We start from the raw sequence: 23036 nt of genomic DNA, 5'->3' as shown, positions 1-23036 counted from the left end.
AAGTCTTTATTTGAAAACTATATAAAATATCTATTTACTCATTTTACATATAAAGTGGATTCGAAAGACATTTTGCATTTTAAATACATTTTTTAAGTATTTTATATTTGGCATTTTAAATGCTTATCCAGCCCTGAATATAACAAATAGTACATAATCTCTCTTATTAGTGTATAATCACGACTACCTTTCGACTAGTATTCCACTGGAGATCGACAGGTCTTCTGTCAGAGATCCCACTATCTTGTCGGAGATATCTTTCTAAAATCCGGAAAAAAATCTATGTGCGTACTTAAAAAAATTTTTTTCGTGTGCCGGAGAGCTGGAGTCTTCACCGATGTCAACCTGTGTATCTGATCTCAGAAATGTGATCTAACATTATTACGCGCGCGATCATTATGAGACACTGTGCAGTGAGAAAAATGTCTGATTGAAAATGGACGAACCAGAAAGTTTTAATTATACAAAATATGTTAATCAGAATTCCGGTTATCAACTAGAATTATAGTAGATTTAACAAAAAAATTCTTATTCGTCTATTTACAACTAGAATTCCAATTAATTTAACCAAACATTTTTTTAATGTGTATCTTTCTTTTTCGTACTAACTGAGACTGTGGTCAAAGTCTCGCTATAAATGCTTTGAAGCGTTTGATTGACCAATCAGAAGAAAGAATTTTACAAATTGACCAATCAAGAAACGCATTTGTAGCTTCTCGCGTTGACCGTACCCTAAATTGACTAAGTATCAGTATTTTCATAAGAGGCATCATTATCACAGTCTATTTAGAATTAATGCTTTCAAATTACTTATATCCGCAATCATTGCAAAATGTAACGTCCCAATTACATGGGTCAACCTCGACAAATTAAGAATATTCATTTTTTCATAACGACATTATTAATATCATAGTCCATTCATTATTAATTCAGTATTAATACCCTCAAATTACTTATTCACAATAACTGGAAAACGATATATGGATCAATCTCGGTAAATTCGCTCGACAAACCCCGACCGGACGAAATTTGTGTCGGTGACAAAGTGAAGGGAGGTTTGTGTGTTGTTCGGAGTCGGAGCAAGCTGCGCCAGCGATATCAATCATCCTGTGCGACCGAGAGCGAGACTTTCACCACGACGACGACAACGGAGAGACATCGATGCGGCCGGTCATACGAAATCCTAACGGCGTGCGCTACAAAACTTTTCGATTTGACGATCATTCTTCTGTGCGATCACCTCGTGGTCGTTCGCGTCCACCCACGATTCATCATCGTGCTACCATCGCCAAGGAGAAATCGCGCGGCGATTCAATGGTATCGTTGATCCGTTCCGCACGGCGGGGATCGGTAGCACATTCGATCCGGCCGATCGAACATGCGCTCGATCAAGACGATCTCCGCTCGCGTCCCGCCTACGCACGATCACTGAGATAGCGAGATGATGAAGAAATAAGTCTCCGAGCGGAAGGAGACGCCGAGTTTGTATGTCAGTGACATCGACTTTTCACGGATCATCAAATGAATTTGGAAAATCTCGTATAAAAAATATTCTATTGCTAAGGAAAGTGATTGTACTTAATTTACTTCTTTCTTCCGAGTAACGATTATTTTTAACAAGAAATATTTTCTTGATAATAATCTTTAAATATACTTAGAAAAACTTATTACATACTCAAAATAAGAATTTACTTTTTTAAGATTATTTTATAAAATTGAAGAGGTGACTTTATATAATATATAAGTAAATCAAATTTGTTTTAATTTAATAATTTTGATTAAAGTATTAAATTTACTAAGATTTAGAATATATTTTGATACAAGTAAAATGCTTATGCTATTCTCTGCGAATGTTGATGCGTAAATTATATATTCCGATGGATGTAATTTGCAAACAATTGGAATGTACTCACCAAACGAAGTTAAAACATTTCGACTCTGGATTTGAGATCTCTGCAGTTGCGGAAGTCAAGTACAAACTACCTGTACTTTAACTTCTATTTGGTGAATACATCCCAATTGTTTGCGAATTATATCTTATACAATATTAGGAATATATAATTGCATCAACATCCGCGGAGATATATAAGTATTTTATTTGTATTAGATTTATTCTTGGAGCTCCATAAATATCTATTATTATTTTATTTTATTTCAATTTGAAATACATAATTATAATAATTCGATTATCTAACGTGGTATAGTTTGTAACATAAATGCATCATTTTCCGCGCTAACATATCAATACATTTCATAGAAAAGGCTTTATGATGTATCTTACGAAGAGTCGGGAGAGAACACAACGCGAAAGGGCGCGTTAAAAGCTACCATTGATGTGCTGCGCCATATTTCTCAGGACGAATTTTATTGAGGAAGTTAGGCGGAGAGCCGGCGAAGAAGGAAGAGAGGAGGGCCGGGAAGTATTGAATTCATCGGTACGCATTGTCGACAAGATATACGAAGCTGGGGGTTACGGGTTAAGTGGGCCCTGTACCTCCGGTAAATAAGTCTCCCCGCGCCTCGTAGCGTTTCACGCGAGCGAGCGAGCGAGCGAGCGGACGCGTGTGAGCGTCGCGGACCCATGCATGCATGCATTCGTTGTCTCTCGCGTGCCTCCGAGAGTGCATACTGGCCAACCGCGCTTTCTCAGGGCAATTTATAATCGTACGGATTCAATGCGAGCCGTGGAACGCCCCGAGAACAAAGAGACACTCCGTAGTAGTAGACACGCGGCGCAACGCGGCGCGGCGCTCAACTCTCTCGACGGGTCTTCCTCGAGAGGAAGAATCCCGTCGGGAGGAACACCGCCTTCGCAAACGTCGTTGATTAGTCGCTTGAGTACGCGCACGGAGTACTCGTTAGAGTGATTCTTCGGGATCCCGGACGTTAGTACCACCCCCCGGGACTTCTTTCTTTCTCGTGGCCGCATCGCGCCCCTCGACTCCAATTAAAACTTTACGACTTGCGGCAGGATGTTAAATAACTGAAACCGCGCGCGCGTCGCGTGGTATGTCCGGGGGACACATTCCGCGATTAATTTGTGTTTCACGCATCATTATTGTCTTTACAGTAATATTTGCGCGACCAACCGTGAGAGAAGACCGGTTCCTTACTCACGCGACGACGGTATACCTCAGGGCTGATTGTACTTGAGTTCCACCGAGTCGAACGTTCGACGTTCTTTAAGATTCATTTCTTAGGTCTTTTTCCTTCTACGACTATTAGTTTCAGCATCGCGATTATTATATTTATATCTTTACGCGCGTTAATTTATTTGCTGTAAAAACGATTTAAAGGATATTTTCTATATTTTATCAAGAATAGACTAAAAACACGATGCGTACAAAGAAAAAAACGGTTTAACTGAAGTATCTAAAAATTAAGCTACTGCACTCTAAAAAAATATTGGATTTAACACCATGCGGTTTCTATGTATAATTCTCATTATATTGATGCTAATATTAAAATTCCTGATGTTTGTGTCCACACCATTAATGGTGTTTAAAACCTACGGTGTTAAATCCATACCAATATTTTTTAAATTGTAGATACACATAAAAAAATAATTTTGTTGGATTATCAAAATAATTATGTAGAATGCTCAATTTTTTTGCAGCATTGCTCATTATACTTAACTTTCGTACATAACGATTTGAATGGATTTCCAACAAAATTATTTTCAGATTTGTATCTACCTAATTTTTAGATACCTGTCTACGATTTTGATAGAGACCGCTGGAAAATCGGCGGAGGATAAACGTTATTGATTTCTGAGATGAGAGATCATATCTGTAATCCGTGGTGAAGCGATCCAGGGAAAAGGGATCTCTGTGCGTGGATATTGTTTGTACTATATTGTAACTTACATATACAGGAATACTGAATACAAAGCGGCGGTTCCACGTGACCCACGACCTCGCTTCTAATGAGCGGCAAAGCTTACGGCTATTGTAAGAGAACCTCCTCCTCCCCCATCGCCGAGGGCTTCTCTCCGTTTTCTTCGTGCCCTCCACCCGAACCCTTTCTTCTGCCTGGCCGTGCTCTCGTACGTTTAACTTGAATACAATAAGGCAGAAGAAAATTCAATCCTCCGTCCCTATGATTCCACATACATTTATCATAGTTTGCGTATGCTAACTTACCCGCGCTGCAAAAGGAGATTAAGAAAACCTCTTCGTGCAAGAATAAATTTACAAAGTGCGTCGAAACGTCCGTAATAGATTTTACAATCAATTTAGTATTGAGCTTCCGATGCTAAAATCATATTAGATTTTTAATTGAAGGACTTTTTGTGGATCCTAATTTTCTTTGTAAAAATAGATATAATAAGCTTTAAAGTTAAAGTGATGGGGAAAATACATTTATTTGCACATGCTATAAAAACTGTCTTTTGTTTTGGCACACGTCCGACAAGGTTATATTATGGGTTGCATAGTGAATAAGGAATATCATAAGAAGAATAATATTTCTTTGCATTCGATGGTTATATTACTGACTGATAGAAAAAATACAAATCACTGTATAATAAATATAACAACGATAACACAGTGAATTAGCATAACCTTTGAAACAAATAGAGGATTCTATCACTCCATTTTTATCAATATCTATCATATATTTGATTACGTTGTGGGTTAGCCTATTGTTGCAGCAAGCCCTTTAATTTTTAGGTATTTTATATATCGAAATAAAATAGCCTCGCTAGATTCGCGAATTGTAACTAACTAATAATATAATAATCTACGATATCTATAGATATCTACAGATATCGTAGATTAGGGGTGTGCCAGATGATAACGTCTTCGATATTTCGCGCAAAGTCTCCGCGAGTCGCGATGACCGCACGGTCATCGCCAAGAGGAAGATCAGTGATTCCACGAAGCGATCGGCGGAGAAAAAAAAAGGATAAGAGGCAACGGGAGAGAGACGACCCGACCCGAGCGAACCCGCGAGCTCGCCGCACCGTTCTTGTTGAGCGAATCGACAAGACGGGCGCGGCGAAGGGGAACACCCTGTACATGCCGACGACATTCCCGAAGTGCAGCGTGCAGTTTTTCGCTGCTACCAGTGCAGCGGGTAGCCTGTGACGAGCGAGCGAGTGACTCAGAAGCTTCGAGGTAGACGCAAGGGCGAAGCAAACACGCACGTGCTCCCTCGCGTATGCGTCTCTACGTGCATCCGCGTACACGTGTATACACGCACGCGCTCCGCTCGTACGTGCGTGCGTGCGTTGCGTACGTGCGCCTGTAGCCGGAGAGGAGAGGAAAAAGGGAGAAGGGAAGCGCGAGATTTATTTGCCCGAATTTCGATGGCCGCCGTTGCGCTGCGGCCGCGCCGCTTCCGAAGAATGCATCTCGCATTCGGGATCTTTCGCGGAATATGTCTTACGGCGGATTCTCCCGAAGGGGTTCCCCTCGAGTTCGATCGTTGCTTTTCCACCGCCGAGTTTGCTCTCGTCGCACCGGGAGTCTTTAATGTTCGCTTTATTTAAAGGACGAGGTCAGAGACACGACTAAATATTTCGAAGATTTTCGCGAATTTTCGAAAATTTTACGAGCTCGTGATGCACTCCGAATTCAGAATTGTCTCAACCATCTTTCATCGTTATCATTTTATTGTTTTGAGGTTGAGATCTATTAAAATTTTTGTCATTTTTATTTTTTTTTATAATTTTTCAAGTTTAAAACTAATAAGATTGTGAAATATAAAATTATTCCAAATCATTGTTATTTAAAAATTAGGAAAGGTCCCAGGATCATCAGGACTTGTATGTCCCAGTGATGAGTTAACTCTCCGGTGTCCAAGTTGGGCTTTAAAGTCAATATTTGATCGTAAATTCTGCACTTTAAAATGTATGAGTATAGATTTAACACCATATAATGTCTATATAATTCTCATCGTGTTGATATTAATATGATGTAAATTAATTCCAACATAATATTAACACCATAACATAATTAATATTAATAGTATAAAAAAATAAAAATCCATGTTGTTAAATTCACACCCATATTTTTAAAAATGTGGGAGATAAATTTAAATTTGTAAAAAATAATTAAGATACAATCCGACTTCTAATAGTAAAAATTCATTGTTACAGCTTTCATAAGATGCAAAAATTTTTTTCAGGTTTTTATACAATCCAAAACATTTATAAAAATCTACACTGAAACTCAAAGACCCCAATAGATTGTTGACGAAAGTGCAAAACTCCACATGGCTGAAGTTTAAATTCAATAATTGATTATTATTAGCGGATTTATAATCATTATTCCCAAGCTGGATCGCAACGATATCCGATAAATCAATATCTAACCAATGATCGAAGAGACATATGTCTCGACAATGATATATCGTGGATTCTCTCGAATCGGCACTATTAGGTCATCGACATTGTCGATACTTTTTGTGAGGAAAGAAGTCACGCGAGAGGTGGACCTCGCGTGTCCCATGTGTCCCGTAAACGACGACTAGTACCGCGATTAACTAATGTGTCGGACCGGTTAGGAGCGTATTGATCAGAGACCGAGACTAGATTTATGTCGGCGAATGATTCACGGCATGTGATTTACAGTAGATTGTCCGGTGCGCACGCATACTGATTGAGCATTTATGCCGCTCTCCCGGCACCGTACGGCACACTAATCATTTATTGGGTTAAGGTGAAATCCTCCTTCCCTCTGCCGGAGGGTACATTCGGATTTCTTATCCCTTTCTGCTCCGGCCTTGTGCCTCAGCATTTCGATTACGTGGCAAATGCGTGGATTCGAAGACTCGCCATTACAGAAAGAAATTAAAACATATCAATTTGAAATATCACGGATTTCAAAATTATTCGATTTACAGATGAATTCTCTGCATTTAATCCTTTATTATTTGTATGAAATATCCAGGACATCCCTTATAAATTCATTAAATTACAAATGTTATTTATATATAATATAACAAAGAGAGAGAGAGAGAGAGAGAGAGAGGAGGAGGGCTATGAGCCTAAAACAAATCATTTAATATAAATTTTGACTTACATAATAAAATAAACACTAATATAAAACATACGTTTCGACCAATATCAGGTTATTATCAATGTTGACAAAAAATAAGTATTGTAATATAAAAATTAGAAATTATACAGTATAAGGTTAATATTAACATAATTAATAAATTCTATCTTAAGCTGTTCAACAAAAACGCAATCTAGACCATGTCCAATTAGATAAATAAGATTCATAAAAGCGCCGAATATACGTCATCTTGTAAAATATCTTCTTATGATCGTTGAGATCTATTAAATATTTAATATTAAAAAGTAACTCGATAGTCATTAAATCATTTAAGCCTTTTTACTTAATTTTAATTTATTTATATATATTAGGTTTAATATAAATTGTTTCACAATTTAAAAAATTTTTTGCATTTATCTTTATCTGAGGGATGTTTAGAATATTATCAATCTTTATTTATAATTGTAATCAAAGATAGCAATAAAAATTGAGATATAATGTGAGAATGTCAGAAACCCTACGCGAATGATTACGTTAAAAAAAACATTGAAAAATCAAGCAAATAATGTAAAATCTTTTTGGCTTCATATATACTCTCCTCAGCTGACACATTTAAATACTTTTGCATTTCCTGAAATTTGATATATAAGTAATTTATTAATAAATTTCTCAGGAAATCGGATTACGGAATCGACGATTACGTAGGTACTCGATTCACAGCGTTTATGTAAAGCCGCAGGCAGCGTGGTTACGTTTTAGAAAGCGCGTTCACCCTAACGGCGTCGCAAAAATCGCGTTTCCGTCGCCGATCGGAGTATTCGAAAGTCCTTTGGGAGCAGCGCTCCTTGTTTTTCATCTCTCGCTCTCTTCGATCCTCGATTACGAAGGCAGGACACGCGTCTCGCCCGTAGAATGTCGCCGTAACGAAGGGACTTCTTCTCTTTCTCTCTCTTGTCTCTTTCCATGCGTCCTCGCGAGGATACACAGCTCCTTTACCTCCTCAGCATCTCGCCGGGTGATCCCTCGGTACCGATGAACGTTTAAATTAGGCAGGGAATCCCTCGGAATGCGCGAAAGAAACGACGAGATAGGCATTCCGCGAGGTTTTGATACGCCTTTGGGCGTATCGTGCTCATGAGGCATTATTAGCCCTTATGTGGCAGGAATGACTCTTAAGGGCCCGACCCGCGATCCTTCGCGCCGCGGCTTCGAAACATTTTGCACATTTTAAATCCTGCCCGCGAGAAGCGACTTGTCCACGATGACACATCGCTTTACTACGTATGTAACTTTTTTCCTTTATATTCATATTTATTATACTATTATTTATTTGTACAATTATTTAATTTATAATAAATTATTTATTTTAATTTATTTTCGCAAATTCTTTACACTGTTTTAAGACACTGCTTATAAGCATCGATGTCATTAAGTTGTTATCAATTTAATCTGTGATATTTTCCTTACAAAAATCTAATATTAGAGAATTTATTACTGAAAGACAATAATTAATTACTTATTTGAAGTATTAAAAATACTGTACTGTTTTTAATACTTATAAAATAAGTATAATTAATTATTATCTTTCAATATTAAATTAGCCAGATTTTTGTAAGGATATTATCCCAATTTCAGTTTAAGATTGCGTTTCAAGATCAAAAATTAAACCAACGCGCGATTTACAGAACTGAATATGTATATAAAATTCTCACCGAAATAATATTAAGCACTAAGATCGAGCTCGAATCGAATAAGATATTTTCCTACTTAATTGCGTAAGTTGTGTTATTCACATATCGGACTAACATCATTTATTGTTATTTAATAATTAGGTAATATTTGAACCGTGTAGTATTCAAAACAAACTAACTTTTTACACCTTTTTTGTTTTTTTCAGAGTCTGGCCACAGGTTGGACAGCGGCTCCCCGTTTTGGAGGATTCAACTTGACCAGGACCTTCTGGATACCATCAGCGCGATCTATCCGGAGTGGTTTAAGGTAAGGTCTATTTTACTCTTCTCTCGCGCCATACCAGAATCAACATATGCTCATTGAACGAATGCGGGATAACGAGGTACGCTCGTACAGGATTACACTAACAGTCGATCAGCATCGACGTCGTCCCCTACATCCGCAAGTGCTTCCGGCACGCAATCCTGCAACGACAGCGCCGCCGTGGTCGTCGTCACCGGCGGTGAGCACAAGGTCGCCAAAAGCGACGCCAAGTCGAAGTCGAAAGCGAAAAAAGCGGACGGCCATAAGGATAAGGACCGGGACAGGAAGGACCCTAGGCGCGACGCCAAGGACGAGAGGTGAGATAATTTGCGTGCTGTATGTAGATTACACGACGTGGAGAGCAAGAAGCTGAGACTCACCAAGGTGGAGAAGGCTTGAGTTATATCGACTGAATATTAATAAAACCTTGTAAAATAGCAAAATGAGGAGAATATCCGAGTCGCGTTATCACCTTCCACCGGCTTCCACGCGAGTATAACCGGTATGCACGCGTCTCGCGTACAAATAGAAGTAATGGATAAAGTACGCGTGTTCTTGATCGCACGCTGGGCGTAAGGCAGGGCATTATCGCGATCAAGAAATAGACGCGTCGTCGCTCGACACCTGCCTCGATTATTTTAACAAGCTCCATGGATTCCTCCCTGACGCTTTGTCGCCCATCACCCGCGTCATTATCTTGGGGGAGACGTTATTTCTATTAGGGCATTGCATGCATCGCGCCGATCTTGCAGAAACGCAGCAGGAAGAAGATAACTTGCTAAGTAGCTGATTACCGTACGGGTCCGAGAGACACTCTTGCTTGAGAGTCTTACAACTCTCACAAAGACTCTAAAACGCAGGAACCTGGATCTAATAATAATATTTTAATGTTAATGATATTAATACTTTGACTATATCTGAGTGACGCATGACTTTCCGCAAGAACCTCGTCATCTATTTGTGAGTCACGGTTTTATATCTACCCACCCGATTCAGAATGATTTATTATTATTATTTTACTTGTAAATGTTGAAGATATTTAAATACAGTTTGACAGTTGAAATGTTTTAATTTGCACTTAAATTTAACAGTCAAACATAATTTTATAACTGTAATATCAAACAAGGACTACGCGAAATGATGAAGCCCTGAATTAACCTTTTCATTAAGGCTTCTATTCATTCTATCATCATCATACTACTATTTCAAATTGTGATGTCAGAAGCGAGAAGTTATATAATAATTCTCGCAGAATAAATTAATATGGAGAATATGTTTTAATAAAATAACACTAATTGCAATTTATAGAATAAACTTAAATATACATAAAACTCTAGTAGCACAATTTATCGGTGCAACATTGGCCCAACATATCCCCAATGTATGCCAACGTTTAACCAATGTTTCGCCAATGAATTGTGCTACTCGGGAACTCTCTTCTTATTTCGTTAATTAATAAACATACCGTATATCGGGAGATGAATTATGCATAATAAAAAACGAAAAATATGATTTAATTTCTCCCTAAAACAAAGTATACTTTATAAATCTATTCTATCGATTGCAAATACTGTTTTATTGAAAAATACCTCTATTCAAATATAATTTGCAAAAATTTTTATTGTGTGTTTTCTCGATTCTGACATCATAATTTGAAATAATAGAGTAATGATAAGTAACCAGGAATCTTCTAAATTAGATAATATCTGATTATACTTGCAATGCTTGATTTTAAATAATAATTAAGAAATTTGATTTAAGATTTTTCTATCGTAAGTCGCTTAAATGAGAGACAGCAGGATTAGTTCTCGCGGACCTCCGAACGCCTCAATTCGCTGCTGCAAGTTGCGAGATCGCACGAGATGCTAGGGCCGCGCCGAGCGGACGATTAACCCGTAATTTAGTATCAGTACCACGTGTAATCGTTACGCGAAATATAAACGCTCTTAACGACCGGCTTCCTATCTCCAGCTGTGACGAGTAATCTTTTCTCGGAACTTTCTCCTCGGCGTACTTAAACTCACCGGACCGTTGGCTCTCGACGCTTTAAAATCTTTAATCGGCTCGCTAACTTCTCTACGTATGGATTCCACGCAAAGCGCCGTTCGCGCAATTTTCTCTGAACTTTTCGTGAGATAAACCGAATAAGCGGATCTTCTGCGTGACATTTCGCTCGCGACACGACGTCTCGTGACCATCTGGATCCACCAAGCTCTCACGGAACTATCGTCAGGTCTATCAAGATAAATGTGTTTATCCTTCAATGACTAAAACGCTTATTCTTACCCTTTCGCTGCAGAAGAAACGCGACTCGATATTCTCTCTATTATAGTAGGATTATTCACATTCACGCGCGTTTATTTTACAAAATTTACGTCCATTGCACATGATATTCGCATTATCTAAAAACGAAAGTTAGAAAGAAATACTTTGTTTTAAAATGTATTTCTTCCTAACAATTCAATTTTAATTGAATACAATATTCAATTCTTCATTATTAAATATTTTGAATTTCTATGATAAACATATCGTAGAAACTCAAAATATTTGATATTGAAGAATTGAATAATGAAAGAAAAATTCAATTTTTCTCGTAAAATAATATTACACGTTAAATATTTTCTCTCGTATAACGTTAAATTTACTTTCCATATATTTTAAAATAATATAGTTTATTATATATCTTTTCGCTTTATTTAAGACCGACCAATTCGTGGAAATTCTCGTCGTGGAAATGACGTATTATTTCTAGACGTTTTTAGTTTATTTAAGATCGAGTAGATACACACTCGCGAGGATACACACTCGAGAGATAAACTCTCGTAGATACAACTCGACGTCAGACATTTCTTGTTCAGTGAAGATTCGCGCTCGGAGAGAAGGAAAGACCGGCCGTTTCCGACTTCGCTTTCTGATGAAAACGTCGTCCGATCGAGTGTCGATTGATCCGTCATTCCGTCATCCGCGGCAAAAACATGCCGCGAAGGACCCGGGATCCGATTGACACTGGAGCGTCGATCGGTACCCGGCAGGCTCGATCGGTCCTCTCTTCGAGCCGATGTATGAAAGATTAATTCACAAAACGGCAACGTTTTGCTCCGTTTCGGTCCGTTCTTCGGGCCTGTAGGGACGCTGGAAACGGTAAGAAAGGGACGAAGCCTTCGCCGCAGCAGGATAAAGCAGCGGCGAACGCGGCAGGAAGGAAGGCTGCGAGTGCTGTTCCAGGATCGGAATCGAAGATGGCCGAGGGCAATCAGTCGCCGCCGAAGGCGGAGGTCGACGATTCACCCCTCCAGCACGCTATGGATCGCAATAAGGAATGTGAGTACACATACATCTTTTCTTTCATCTTCGTTCAAAAATATTTATCTAGCGTAAGAATTTCGCGAAGAAGTAATCGCCTCTGTCGGCTAGATCTTTTGTCGAGTCTTTTAAAGAAACGCTAGTTCAAACTTCAATCACATTTAAAAAAAAATTAAAATGTTTTTTTATTAACTTTTTAAAGAATGTATATATGCTTAATTTTTTTTTTAATTATATTACTGATAAAGAAAAAATATTCACCACAATATTTTTAATTGTTTCTATTTCTTCGTTACTATAAATTACTAGAGGAGAAAGTGGTATTATGGCAGTGTATATATTGTGGCCTCCCTTAATATCTCCGCTATTATATAGCGAATCCTAATGATTACTTATGGAATTACTAGTTCAGTAGTTCACCATTACGCCATGACGCTAATATTACCAATACTCAATAACCGGCACTTATTATAACGCATTTTTATTTTCAAGTATTTCGAAACGTTTCCGAGATACATTTTAGCATTTAATTACACCTACTTCCCCTCATTTTTCTTAAACTTGAGCGTATTATCATATGAATATATGTATTTTTGAGTGTATTATTTGCTATTTAACACTTTATTTGACTGTATGTATTTTGAGTTATACAAATTTAAACAATAGCATGGCATTTTGCTAATGTGGCCCTCTATGGATATGGATTACTCACGACCTTTTCTTTGAGGTTTTCATATCAAAATAATTATTTGATATGTTTAATTGTAGCTCTCTACTGTTAATCTATACTTTATATTAGGTGTACTATTTTCACAGTACTGAGATTTTTAATACTGAGCAGCTTATATGCAGAAGTTATGTGAAAGTATATACATTCATACATTTTAAAATGTTTTACTTTTTTGTTAATTTTGTAACCAAATACTGTTTTCTAAACAAAACTAATATTTTAAGGCTATTTTTATGGAAAGCCACATTGCCATCCATTTTTTTCTTAGAGTCATTATGCAATGTCGCCACATTTGTATTAATAGTATCCTAAGTAATAAATATTTCGTAACTTTGAGTCCAGAATCGATTCAACAACATTTTAACAAATGTAATTGTCAAGTTTTAAACTTAAATATTGATTATTAACAAAGTTATTGTGTAAAATGTAACTGGGGTGCCATAATACCTTCTCCTCTATAAATTTAAATCAAATGTAATATAATTAAACAAAAAATTAAATTACTTTGTCCCAATTTTAAAAATTCACGACGAAAAGTTAAACTGTTACAATTTGATTTCAATTTTTAGCAAAATTCTAATTTGGTCGTAAATGTCATCAGATGACATGTCAATAAAAATAAATGAAAGCGATAAGAATCATCCGGATACCTTAAGTACATTAAGTTCCGTTTGCCGACATTCGCTTTTCCTTCTTGCAATTCGCTCTGTCACCGTTTCTCACTCCCCCCCCCCCCCCCGTCATGGAAACGGAAGCGTTGCTTTTCGACGTCCGGAATAAATGATGAAAAGACCTAACGGTCCCTGTCGCGACGATCGCTTCCGATCGAATAATCGCGAACGGGGTATTCGCTATTATTATGCGATGCAGTCTGAGCTGTTCATGCGCGAGCGTGTTGCATGCTCATCGTCGCAGTTACATACCCCGCAATGTTATACGAGCGTTACCGAGCACCTCTTCGGGAAGGCGCCTATAATAATCGAAGAAGGCGCGGAGATGGCTCTTTTTAACATTCGCGGGCAACTTGCCATTATATCCCACGGCGACTGTAATCATCCGCTCGTTATTCGGCGCATAGCGAGCGGCCCTCGATTATCGATTTGGAATCCGGCGATTTTTTATCCAATAAAGAAACGCTTGGAGCTTTTATCGTCGTGCAAAATGCAGCTCTCCAACCCACCATGGAATCCATTCGCCACTTCCGTTACTACTACTACTACCGGCGACGGCAATTCGCCAATCGTTCTCAAGCTTAGATCCCCGTTTTGTATTCGGAACGCAACTTCCCACGGGCAGGATAGAGGTATCAGTCCCAACGACTTTGTCGTTATATTCAATGTTTTTCTATAAGCGACAAACACACGAATAATTAACAGTATCTAGATAGATACGTTTTAATTTTATATAAGAATAATTTTTCTTTTATTGTTATAAGTTATGAATGAGCTTTCGTCTGCAATCTGGATCTTTTTTCTCCAAATTCTTTTACTGTTCTAAGTTTGACAAAAGTTCACTGTTACTTTGCAACATTTCCATTACATACCAAATAGTTGTTTTATTCAAATTAAAAAATCTTATTTAATAAAAAAAATTGAAATTTGAGCAAAAATGAAGATGAAATTTGAGAGTATAATTCATTTATGCCAAAAAAGACTCTAATTGCAAATGAAGGAATAATAATTGTCCCATATATCTCTTAGGCCCGGTTGCACCAATGTTATTTTGACTTTAAGCGAGACTTAAAACTCTCTCTGTCTCGTTTTAAAGCCGGAAAAAAAACAGAGACAGAGAGAGTTTTGAGCCTTGCTTAAAATCAAAGTAACATTGATGCAATCGGACCTTAGGGAACTGAAAACTCGGTTTAAAAATATTTACTCTTCAATTTTTAAATACAATTAATCTCCATACAAAATAAATTCGAGATCATAAAGTCTGTAAGATGTGTTCTTAATATACATTTACATTGAATAAACGAAAAATGATTTCAAAAAGATCGCCCGAAGACAGGCGTGTAAATATCTCTCGATGCCGCATTGAAAACTTCGCGCGGTGGGTTTCTTCCGCGATGAATCGAACGCGTGGCCACTTTTTTCCGTCCACAAATTCCGCGGCGTATACGTATATATTCCGATTCGTCGTGGTCGACTCCTCGTTAAAGCCACAGGCCATCGCGTGCGCAGTCTTTAGAACGCGTCATTTTGTCGCGTTTATCGATCGCCTTTTTCTGTAATTACTTGCCATCAGGCGCTCTCGAGGCGTTCTCCCCTTCACAATTCGTACGAAGGACGCTCATCGTGCAACGAGAGCGCACTGAACAATGCGTACCACTTTTACGAAGAAACACAATGTCACCGTCGACGACCGTGCAAATCAATAATGATCTTTTGAAACCTTTTTAAATAAAAATTTTTTTTAATTTATTAAGAGGGACAAATCGAAGTAATCTAACATAAGGAACACGATTCTATAAAAAGTTGAGTTCTACAAAAGTTTGAATAAGCGCTTTTAAGACCGCTTTTTCTAAAGAAAAAAAAAAGTTACGAATTTTAATTTTAATAATTTAAAAGTGAATTTCTCCAGAATTTATGTGTGTGTACCGATATTAAATCCCCAAAAAATTTAGCGAACGAATTTCGATCTGTTGCTTGATCACCTGTACGTGTGCGTACACTCTGATGCGTGTGTGTGCGCGACTGTCTACAGGAAAGAGACAGTGCCGGGCATTCGTGTAGACAGGTAGGTGCAGATTCGCGTGTGAGGGCCGTGTACATATATACACACAAGAAACAGGAGGCGTGCCTATTTATAACGGTGATATCATCGTCGATTACCTACGCTTTCGCGTGGACAATCGTAAATTCTCGTAGCAGAAGGGTGCGGGTTTGATGCCTTACCGAATATCCGTCGCGATCCTTCTTTTTTCATTTCTTTTTATTTTCTTATATATTTTTATTATCTTTATATATATTTTTGTAAGTAATATATTTTATATACGTTTTATTATATGTTATTTAAATAAAATATGTTTTTTCTTTGTGGCTTTTAATATTAAATTGAATATAATTCAAAACTTACGGACATCTTGAATAATTTAGAATTCTTTGAATCTTATGTCTGACTAAGAATATCCTTTTCTACTGACTTTTACGAACTAATTATAATAATATCTGATCACATTGGTAATATTCTGAAGTAAAGTGAATATAGATTATATAATGAAAGGAAAATGAAAAAAAATTAACATGCTTAAAAAGAATAGATCTATTATTATAAATATTATAAGTATTATAAGTAATAATAATAATTCACGATAATAATGATTCACGATAAATTAAAAAAGAGTTAAAATATCATTAAAAAAACAATTTCTTACTTAATTTGTATCCATTATTAATTGGCGCTTTCTCATTGATTTTTATTGAAATGTTTTCAATTTCTCGTTTACACGGTTTTTATAGTTTACGAAATTTGTTGCAAAAACATTATATCGCATATCAGACAGAATTTCAATAACTATACGTCAATAAAATAAGGATGTGTCTGCTTTCCCGATCGTATCTACATTTCGTAGCGTTACAAAGCGACGTAATGAATCTCTTAGAGTGCTTCTTCGCGGGTGTATCGCGACGTGTACTTGAAACGCGAAAGTACGCCGGTTGCCGATTATGCCGAGCTAATTATCGTCGGCGTATCTCGCCCTAAACGACGACGATGCATACACTCGTTATACCGGCGCGCGAATTTGCGCGCTCGTTTCGTAATGGGAAATTATGTCAGAATTACGCACCGTGCACTCAGAGGCCTCCTTTCCATCCTGTAAAACCGATAACCTCGAGTAGCTCTGCGACCGCGCGCTTAATGAAACAACATCATTAATAAAACGCGACATATTCATTCGGTCATTACAAAAATGAATGTTTTTTCTTCTTTTTTTTGACAACAATGAGATTTGCAAACAAACAATCGATTAAAGTCCTTGCTGTTGTGAATTCTCTAAAGTGGATTTCTCTCTAATTTTATAATTACCTCTTTAATAATTTTTAGTCATATGGTTTTCTCCAAAGTAAGAAATTCTTCATGAAGTCTTATTTTTTTTTCTTCTTAAAAACACGGTAACATAAATTATCTCGCATTTAAGATTCCAAGATTTCAGATATATTTGATAACGATCAATCGATTAAGTTGAAGCCTTCCCTAATTTCAATAACTAAATATCGTTCTTTAAAAATTTTTAATTATGTGTTTCCAAACTCCTTCAAAGTAAAAAATGTTTTATGAATAATAAAATCTTACTCTGCATATTAAACAGCAACATAAATTATCTCGTATTTAAGAACTCCAAGATTTCAGAGTCGTTGCTCCAAGTTTAAAAAAATTGAAGCTCTGAATCCACCAGTGAATGGCGACGAAAGCGAAGGTGCGAGGTATCTTTGTCGTGAAACGAATCGCGCTGAAACAAATTTTGTGCCGAGCACTAATTGTCGCCAACGATAATGCGATACGAGATTCCTCTGGAATTTCATGTAATTAAAAGGAAGATCCAGCTTCCTCTTCCCCGTAAACTGGCGATGGCAAAGGCCCGCGCCGATCGTTATGCTTATCTTAGGTATATTAGGTATCTGTACGAGCATCAGCGCGATACGGACGACAAATATACCTCAAGCGAGCGTCTTAGGAGAGTTTCATCGATGTTTCGCCTCATTTCTTACCTTTCGTACGGATATCTCGCGACGACCTTCGTAACCATTGCATTTATCAAGGCGGCGATACACAGTCGACGAGTACTAGTTAGCGTACCGAAGAAAAATGCATTATTAAGATAAGACCCTCTCGACGATTTATGGCAACGCGTTCCTACCAAGATAGTTCCGTATTGTTAATCACGCATGTTTTTACAATTTCTTTTATTTTTCTCATTCTTTTTTTGCGTTAACCTTAGATGAATTAGACAATTACACCAAATAACAAATTGAACAGCGTTCTCGAATTATGGGCTGTGATACTCCGAGCATCCACTTTTTATTGATCGCTCATTACTGACGGTGTCTCTTTGTATAAGCAAGTTAACTTTAACAAGACGGATTTACGGGGTAGTATCTTCGATTCTTGGAAGTAGGTTAAAATCTAGAAAAACCGATTCGATCAGCACGTACCCGCCATATACGCGCTTTTTCATCTAAACGTTCAAAAGCCGCGCGCATTATCACGAGTCAACCCGGTTTGCAGGTACACGGCGTGCCTTTACCGGATTTAATTATATGACCGCACTCGTTGGTGACCATTTTGAAAAGTCCACCGGCGCGGCCAATTACACGACTGCGAAAACTGCGTTTTTCATTGCACCGCATGAGTGGCCCCTGTATGCGACACAATTGCCCGATTTTCGTGAATCCGCGACAACAGCAGTGGCGACAACGACGGTGAAATTAATTAAATACAGGATCGTAATTCTTAACTTTTGTCGGACCGTAAAAGCGGGCCTGGCAACGGGCTTTTACGGTCTCGCCGAGATGCGAGGCGACCCTGAAAACACGCTCGTTGCCGAAGTTAACCCACTTCATGCTCGCAACCCTCCCCGTGAATTACTTGGTCCACGAATTTTCACCGCATATGACTGTAAGATGAGTCTTTTGAGAATTTTAATGATAAATTATCCTTCTCTCTCTTTGAGAATTTTAATAATTTAATTTTTTCTCGTACTCCTTTTTATACTGAAAACATTTTAAAACAGTTTACCACCAAATTTAACTACTTTGTAACTGCAACCCTTATGAATTATTCCGTTCACAAATTTTGACCTACATTCTCATACTCTTTTTTTATACTGAAAAGAATAATAATAATTAAGCTAATTAGATGATAATTCTTAGAGTAAATTTTACTTCAAAATAATTAAATATCTCACTCTTGAAGAAGAATGCCAGCATTTTCACTCTTTTGGAGTGAGATAGAGCTTCAAAGAATTTAGAGAGATCTTGATCAGATATAAACTTTTCGTAATGCAGAGCGATCTTATATTTTGACCATACGATTTTTCCTCCGCGATCGCGTGGAAGGATCGATCTCCGGCGTCATACTTATAAATAAATCGCGCTTTATCGTTGCATATTCATACACGCACCGTGATACTCCGGGTATTCGTGGGCGAACCGGATCGGAATATGTCGAATCGGAGCCGTTCGTGGCCAGAAAGTATGCATTGAAATCGCCGAGTGTGCCACGCCGCACGGCCCGGACGCAAAAATCAGCGCGAGCGTGTATGCACGCGCGTGCACGCGGGAGATAAAAAGAGGCACACGCTCGGTGGTTGCGCGCACGGCCCACGCACGTAACACGCTACCTCAGCCACGTGCCTTCAAACGGTCGAGACGATTATTTCCCTGCGCGGCTGTGTGCTGTGATTTTACAACTTTTCACGCACGGCTATAAAAATTGTAATATCGACAACGCGTCATGTGCGCAACGAGGGCAGGCGAAATTTTGCAATCTGCCAAATGACCGTCGTACATTACACAAGCAGGGAATAATATTTTATTTATATATGCAGATTTCAAGGGACGTAGAAATTTAAAAAACGAGGTCCGGGTTCAAGGTTTGTCCACCAGTTCTCGGCAGATATTAATCATAAATTAATCTTGAAACGCTCTCGATATTGAGTAATACAGTATTGCTATTGATAAATTTTATGTAAATTTTACGTTCGAGAAAATAGGTCACTTTTAATTAATATAACACAAGATTTTCATATATTTCATATTTTCAATGACAAAATATTTAATACCTAAACTTTTATAAACACAAATAACCTACTTATTAACTAAACACAATAAGTATGGAAAGTATATGGCTCAATACCTTGATCCTTATAATACTTTAGCATATAATTACAGATATTATTCTTTTTTATGCATCTCAACAGTCACAACATCTCCAGCTAGAAATGATTGGCGTCAGAAACAATTGACGTCAAATCGATTGATCGATTAATCATTTCTGAGGCTGACTAAGGCAGCTTTTTGTTCGTTCACTTGCACGTCAAATTTACGATAATGTTCTTCGATTAAATGAATTACAGAGAGCAGCATTTTTTTATTTGCTAATTGCGAATGAGATACGAAATTAAATTGAATCTATCTTGTGTTGCCGGTTTCTCGTTAATCCAAAATACTGTCGCGCAGCTATCTTATAAATTGTGATCGAAAGTGCCTTCCATTGCACTTGAAGCTCATGGAATTATTTCATCCTTATTGTTCATCAAATGTTAAACAAGAATAAATATGCTCGCGAGTGTTGTGAGTGCCAAGTGGAACCTCGAATCGCATTCGCGAATCGAGACGCGACGGCGATAAAGAATGCGTGCATCGAAACGGGACGACGAATTAAAATTCAGCGGCCAACGGCGACGGAAAACATCGACAAGAGGAAGGAAGTGGCGATCGTTAATATTCAAGGCTGGCCACGATCGAACGGCCGCGAGCAGGAGCATGATGGCAAGGAGGAAAAGGACGAGGAGGAGGAGGAGGACGAAAGAGAGGGATCTCTTGAGCCAAAGAACTCCGATGACCGAGTGTTAACGTTAATCGCCCGCCACCGCTCGGAATTGATTTTCGTTCGCGCGATGTCCACGCATGGCGAATTAAACGGGACATCTTCTCTTCCTTCCGCGAACAATCGTGCCCGGAGACGCCTAATTCGATTGTCTGCCGACACGCCGATTAATACGACGTACTCGTCGCGGTTCATCCACGTCTCATCTTACCAATTATCTCTACACGGTGAATACGATACCGTCGTGTATGTAATAGGAGATATCTATAATTTTGTCGCAATTAACGTTAATTTGACGTCTTCGGAGCTAATGTCAAAATCTGTAATACAATTACTGACGCTAGATCTGTGAAATCCATTCAATTTATGTTGACTAAACGGCACTAATTAATTTCAAAGAATCAAATGACGTAACTTACACTGTTAGATATCAAACGAACAATTAATGGTAATCGAATCCCTTGAGTTTAATTTTGGTTATTTTTAACTTCCATGAGTGACAAAATGTAAATCATTTCTGTGGTGTTAGTTTTTTTTTTAAAATAAACAATATCCAATATCAATATGAATATTCTTAGTAAAGAATAAACTAAGTTTAAGTTGAATTTAATACATTTCTTAAGTTAAATTGCTTAACTTTATTATCTTAGTTAAATTAACGATATTTTGAGTAGGAGCAGTGGTAACCTATAGAAGTGATTAAAAATAACTCAAACTAGTACAAAATTTGACATTATAAATTTAATAGTATATAAAATAAATTTATTTTAATAAAAATAATTCAAATTTGCAGATTCATTCATTATAACATAAAAGTAATGTAATTGCATAGAATTGCATGTAATTGAATAGATCCAGTATCTACTCATCGTCAGCTCCGAAGAGTTAATAAAATTACATCGTAATTAGCTTTAACAAAATTACAATTTGATAATATTTATTTCATATCGAGATTCCCTGGGTTTTATAATTAAAAACAAATTGTATAATAAATCATTATATTTTCATAAATTCAAACTGCAGATAATTTTCGGACAAAAAAATAAACACAATATAAAAAATTGATTTCAATTTATTGCTAAGTAATTACAGGAATTTTATTGAGTTTGCAGAATGAACTCGTGTTTAGCTTGTTTTTCTCTCGGCTTGAAAAATAGGATGGCGGTGTTTGACCAGGAAGATCCAGCGGTAGAACGACTTCACGACGAGACCTCACGACGTTTCATCACCGCGACGATGGGTATAAGCGAGATGGCCCCGCGTGTCCCCGCAGGACAATTCCGCGGCCCACGCGCTATTGTGGTCGCGGCAAATCGGTCGGCCACCTGGCCCGATCCCGACGCGTCATCGCACAGTGGCTTTCCTCCTCTTCCGTTCGCCGTCTCGTTCTCTCCTTTCCATCCGCGGAAGATAATCGCCATGCCCCGTACACCTGAGAAGAAATCTGATGGCCAGAAGAGATTGTCTTTTGCATTACAATTTACAGAATTATCATTACAGCATGTCCTTATGGTATCGAAAGGAAATACGGTACTCAAAATATAACGCATTTAACCTTCGTCTGCATCTTTCAATCTGGATTTTTTTTCATAAGCAAAATTTCATTCTCACTCTGAAATAAAAAAAAGCAGAAGTCAGTTTCCTCTCCTAAAATATTTTGTTAAAAAATTATTTTGTAATAGAGATGTTGAAAAGAGTAATCCTGAATTTTTCCACATTTTTCGAAAACCTGGAATATTAAAATATAGCTTTTCATTCTTATTTTAAAAATAAGTGCAATTTTGAACGTACAATTTTGAACAAAATAAGAAAAATTTCAAATTTAATAATCCTAATCTCATTGTGGGGAGTGAGTACTAAAAGTGTACTATTAAAAAGAAAAAAAATCAAACTTGAACCTCGAAAATTGGATCCATATTCTATTTTATTCGGAATTGTACTATGTCCGACATTAAATCACCTTTTATCCATTTCGCTTCATTCAATTCATACTTTATTCAATATGTCTTTCTGACACACAGCATCTTTGAACGAAGTCTTCCTTGAGGTATCATCGCACGGAAATTAGAGCGAGCCGCTTTCGCTCGGCTACTTAGAATTCATGTCACTTTTAAGCGCTTAAACCCGTCACGCCGATGCGGCCATGGCGGCGATTTCTTTCTGCCGGCCACGGCCGCGCACACAATTTCCCACATTAGCGGCGTAATGACGGCGGCAGTGCGGCAATGGCGACGGCTCGTCCCCGAATCGCACAACGTAGTTATTACCATTTCATTACCTCCCGGCGAAAAGGCGGCGAACGACGCGTAAATTACGCATCGTGACATAAAGTACGGCCAATTTGCCGCTCACCCGCGTGCGTATATACACACACATACACACACGTGCACTCATGCTCTCGCTCATGCATGTATCTGCGTACGCATGCGGGCGGCGGCACCTGCGAAGACTTTTCTCGG

At 37.8% G+C, this 23036-nt stretch overlaps 1 protein-coding gene across 2 annotated transcripts in view; it reads left to right on the top strand.

Moving 5' to 3' along the window:
• Nucleotides 1-23036, top strand: part of LOC108729383 (Myocardin-related transcription factor) — a 210796-nt gene that overhangs the window by 121636 nt on the left and 66124 nt on the right. For both annotated transcript variants that reach the window (XM_018458457.1, XM_018458456.1), the window contains exons 2-4: nt 8899-8999; nt 9090-9313; nt 12124-12317. In XM_018458457.1, coding sequence (XP_018313959.1) covers nt 8899-8999; nt 9090-9313; nt 12124-12317 — 519 coding nt within the window. The remainder of the gene's footprint in view (nt 1-8898; nt 9000-9089; nt 9314-12123; nt 12318-23036) is intronic.

Source organism: Mycetomoellerius zeteki, unplaced genomic scaffold (genome assembly GCF_001594055.1).
Source record: "Mycetomoellerius zeteki isolate Tzet28-1 unplaced genomic scaffold, Tzet1.0 scaffold73, whole genome shotgun sequence".
Classification (NCBI taxonomy): Eukaryota; Metazoa; Arthropoda; class Insecta; order Hymenoptera; family Formicidae; genus Mycetomoellerius; species Mycetomoellerius zeteki.
This window is presented reverse-complemented; position numbering and strand designations above follow the sequence as displayed.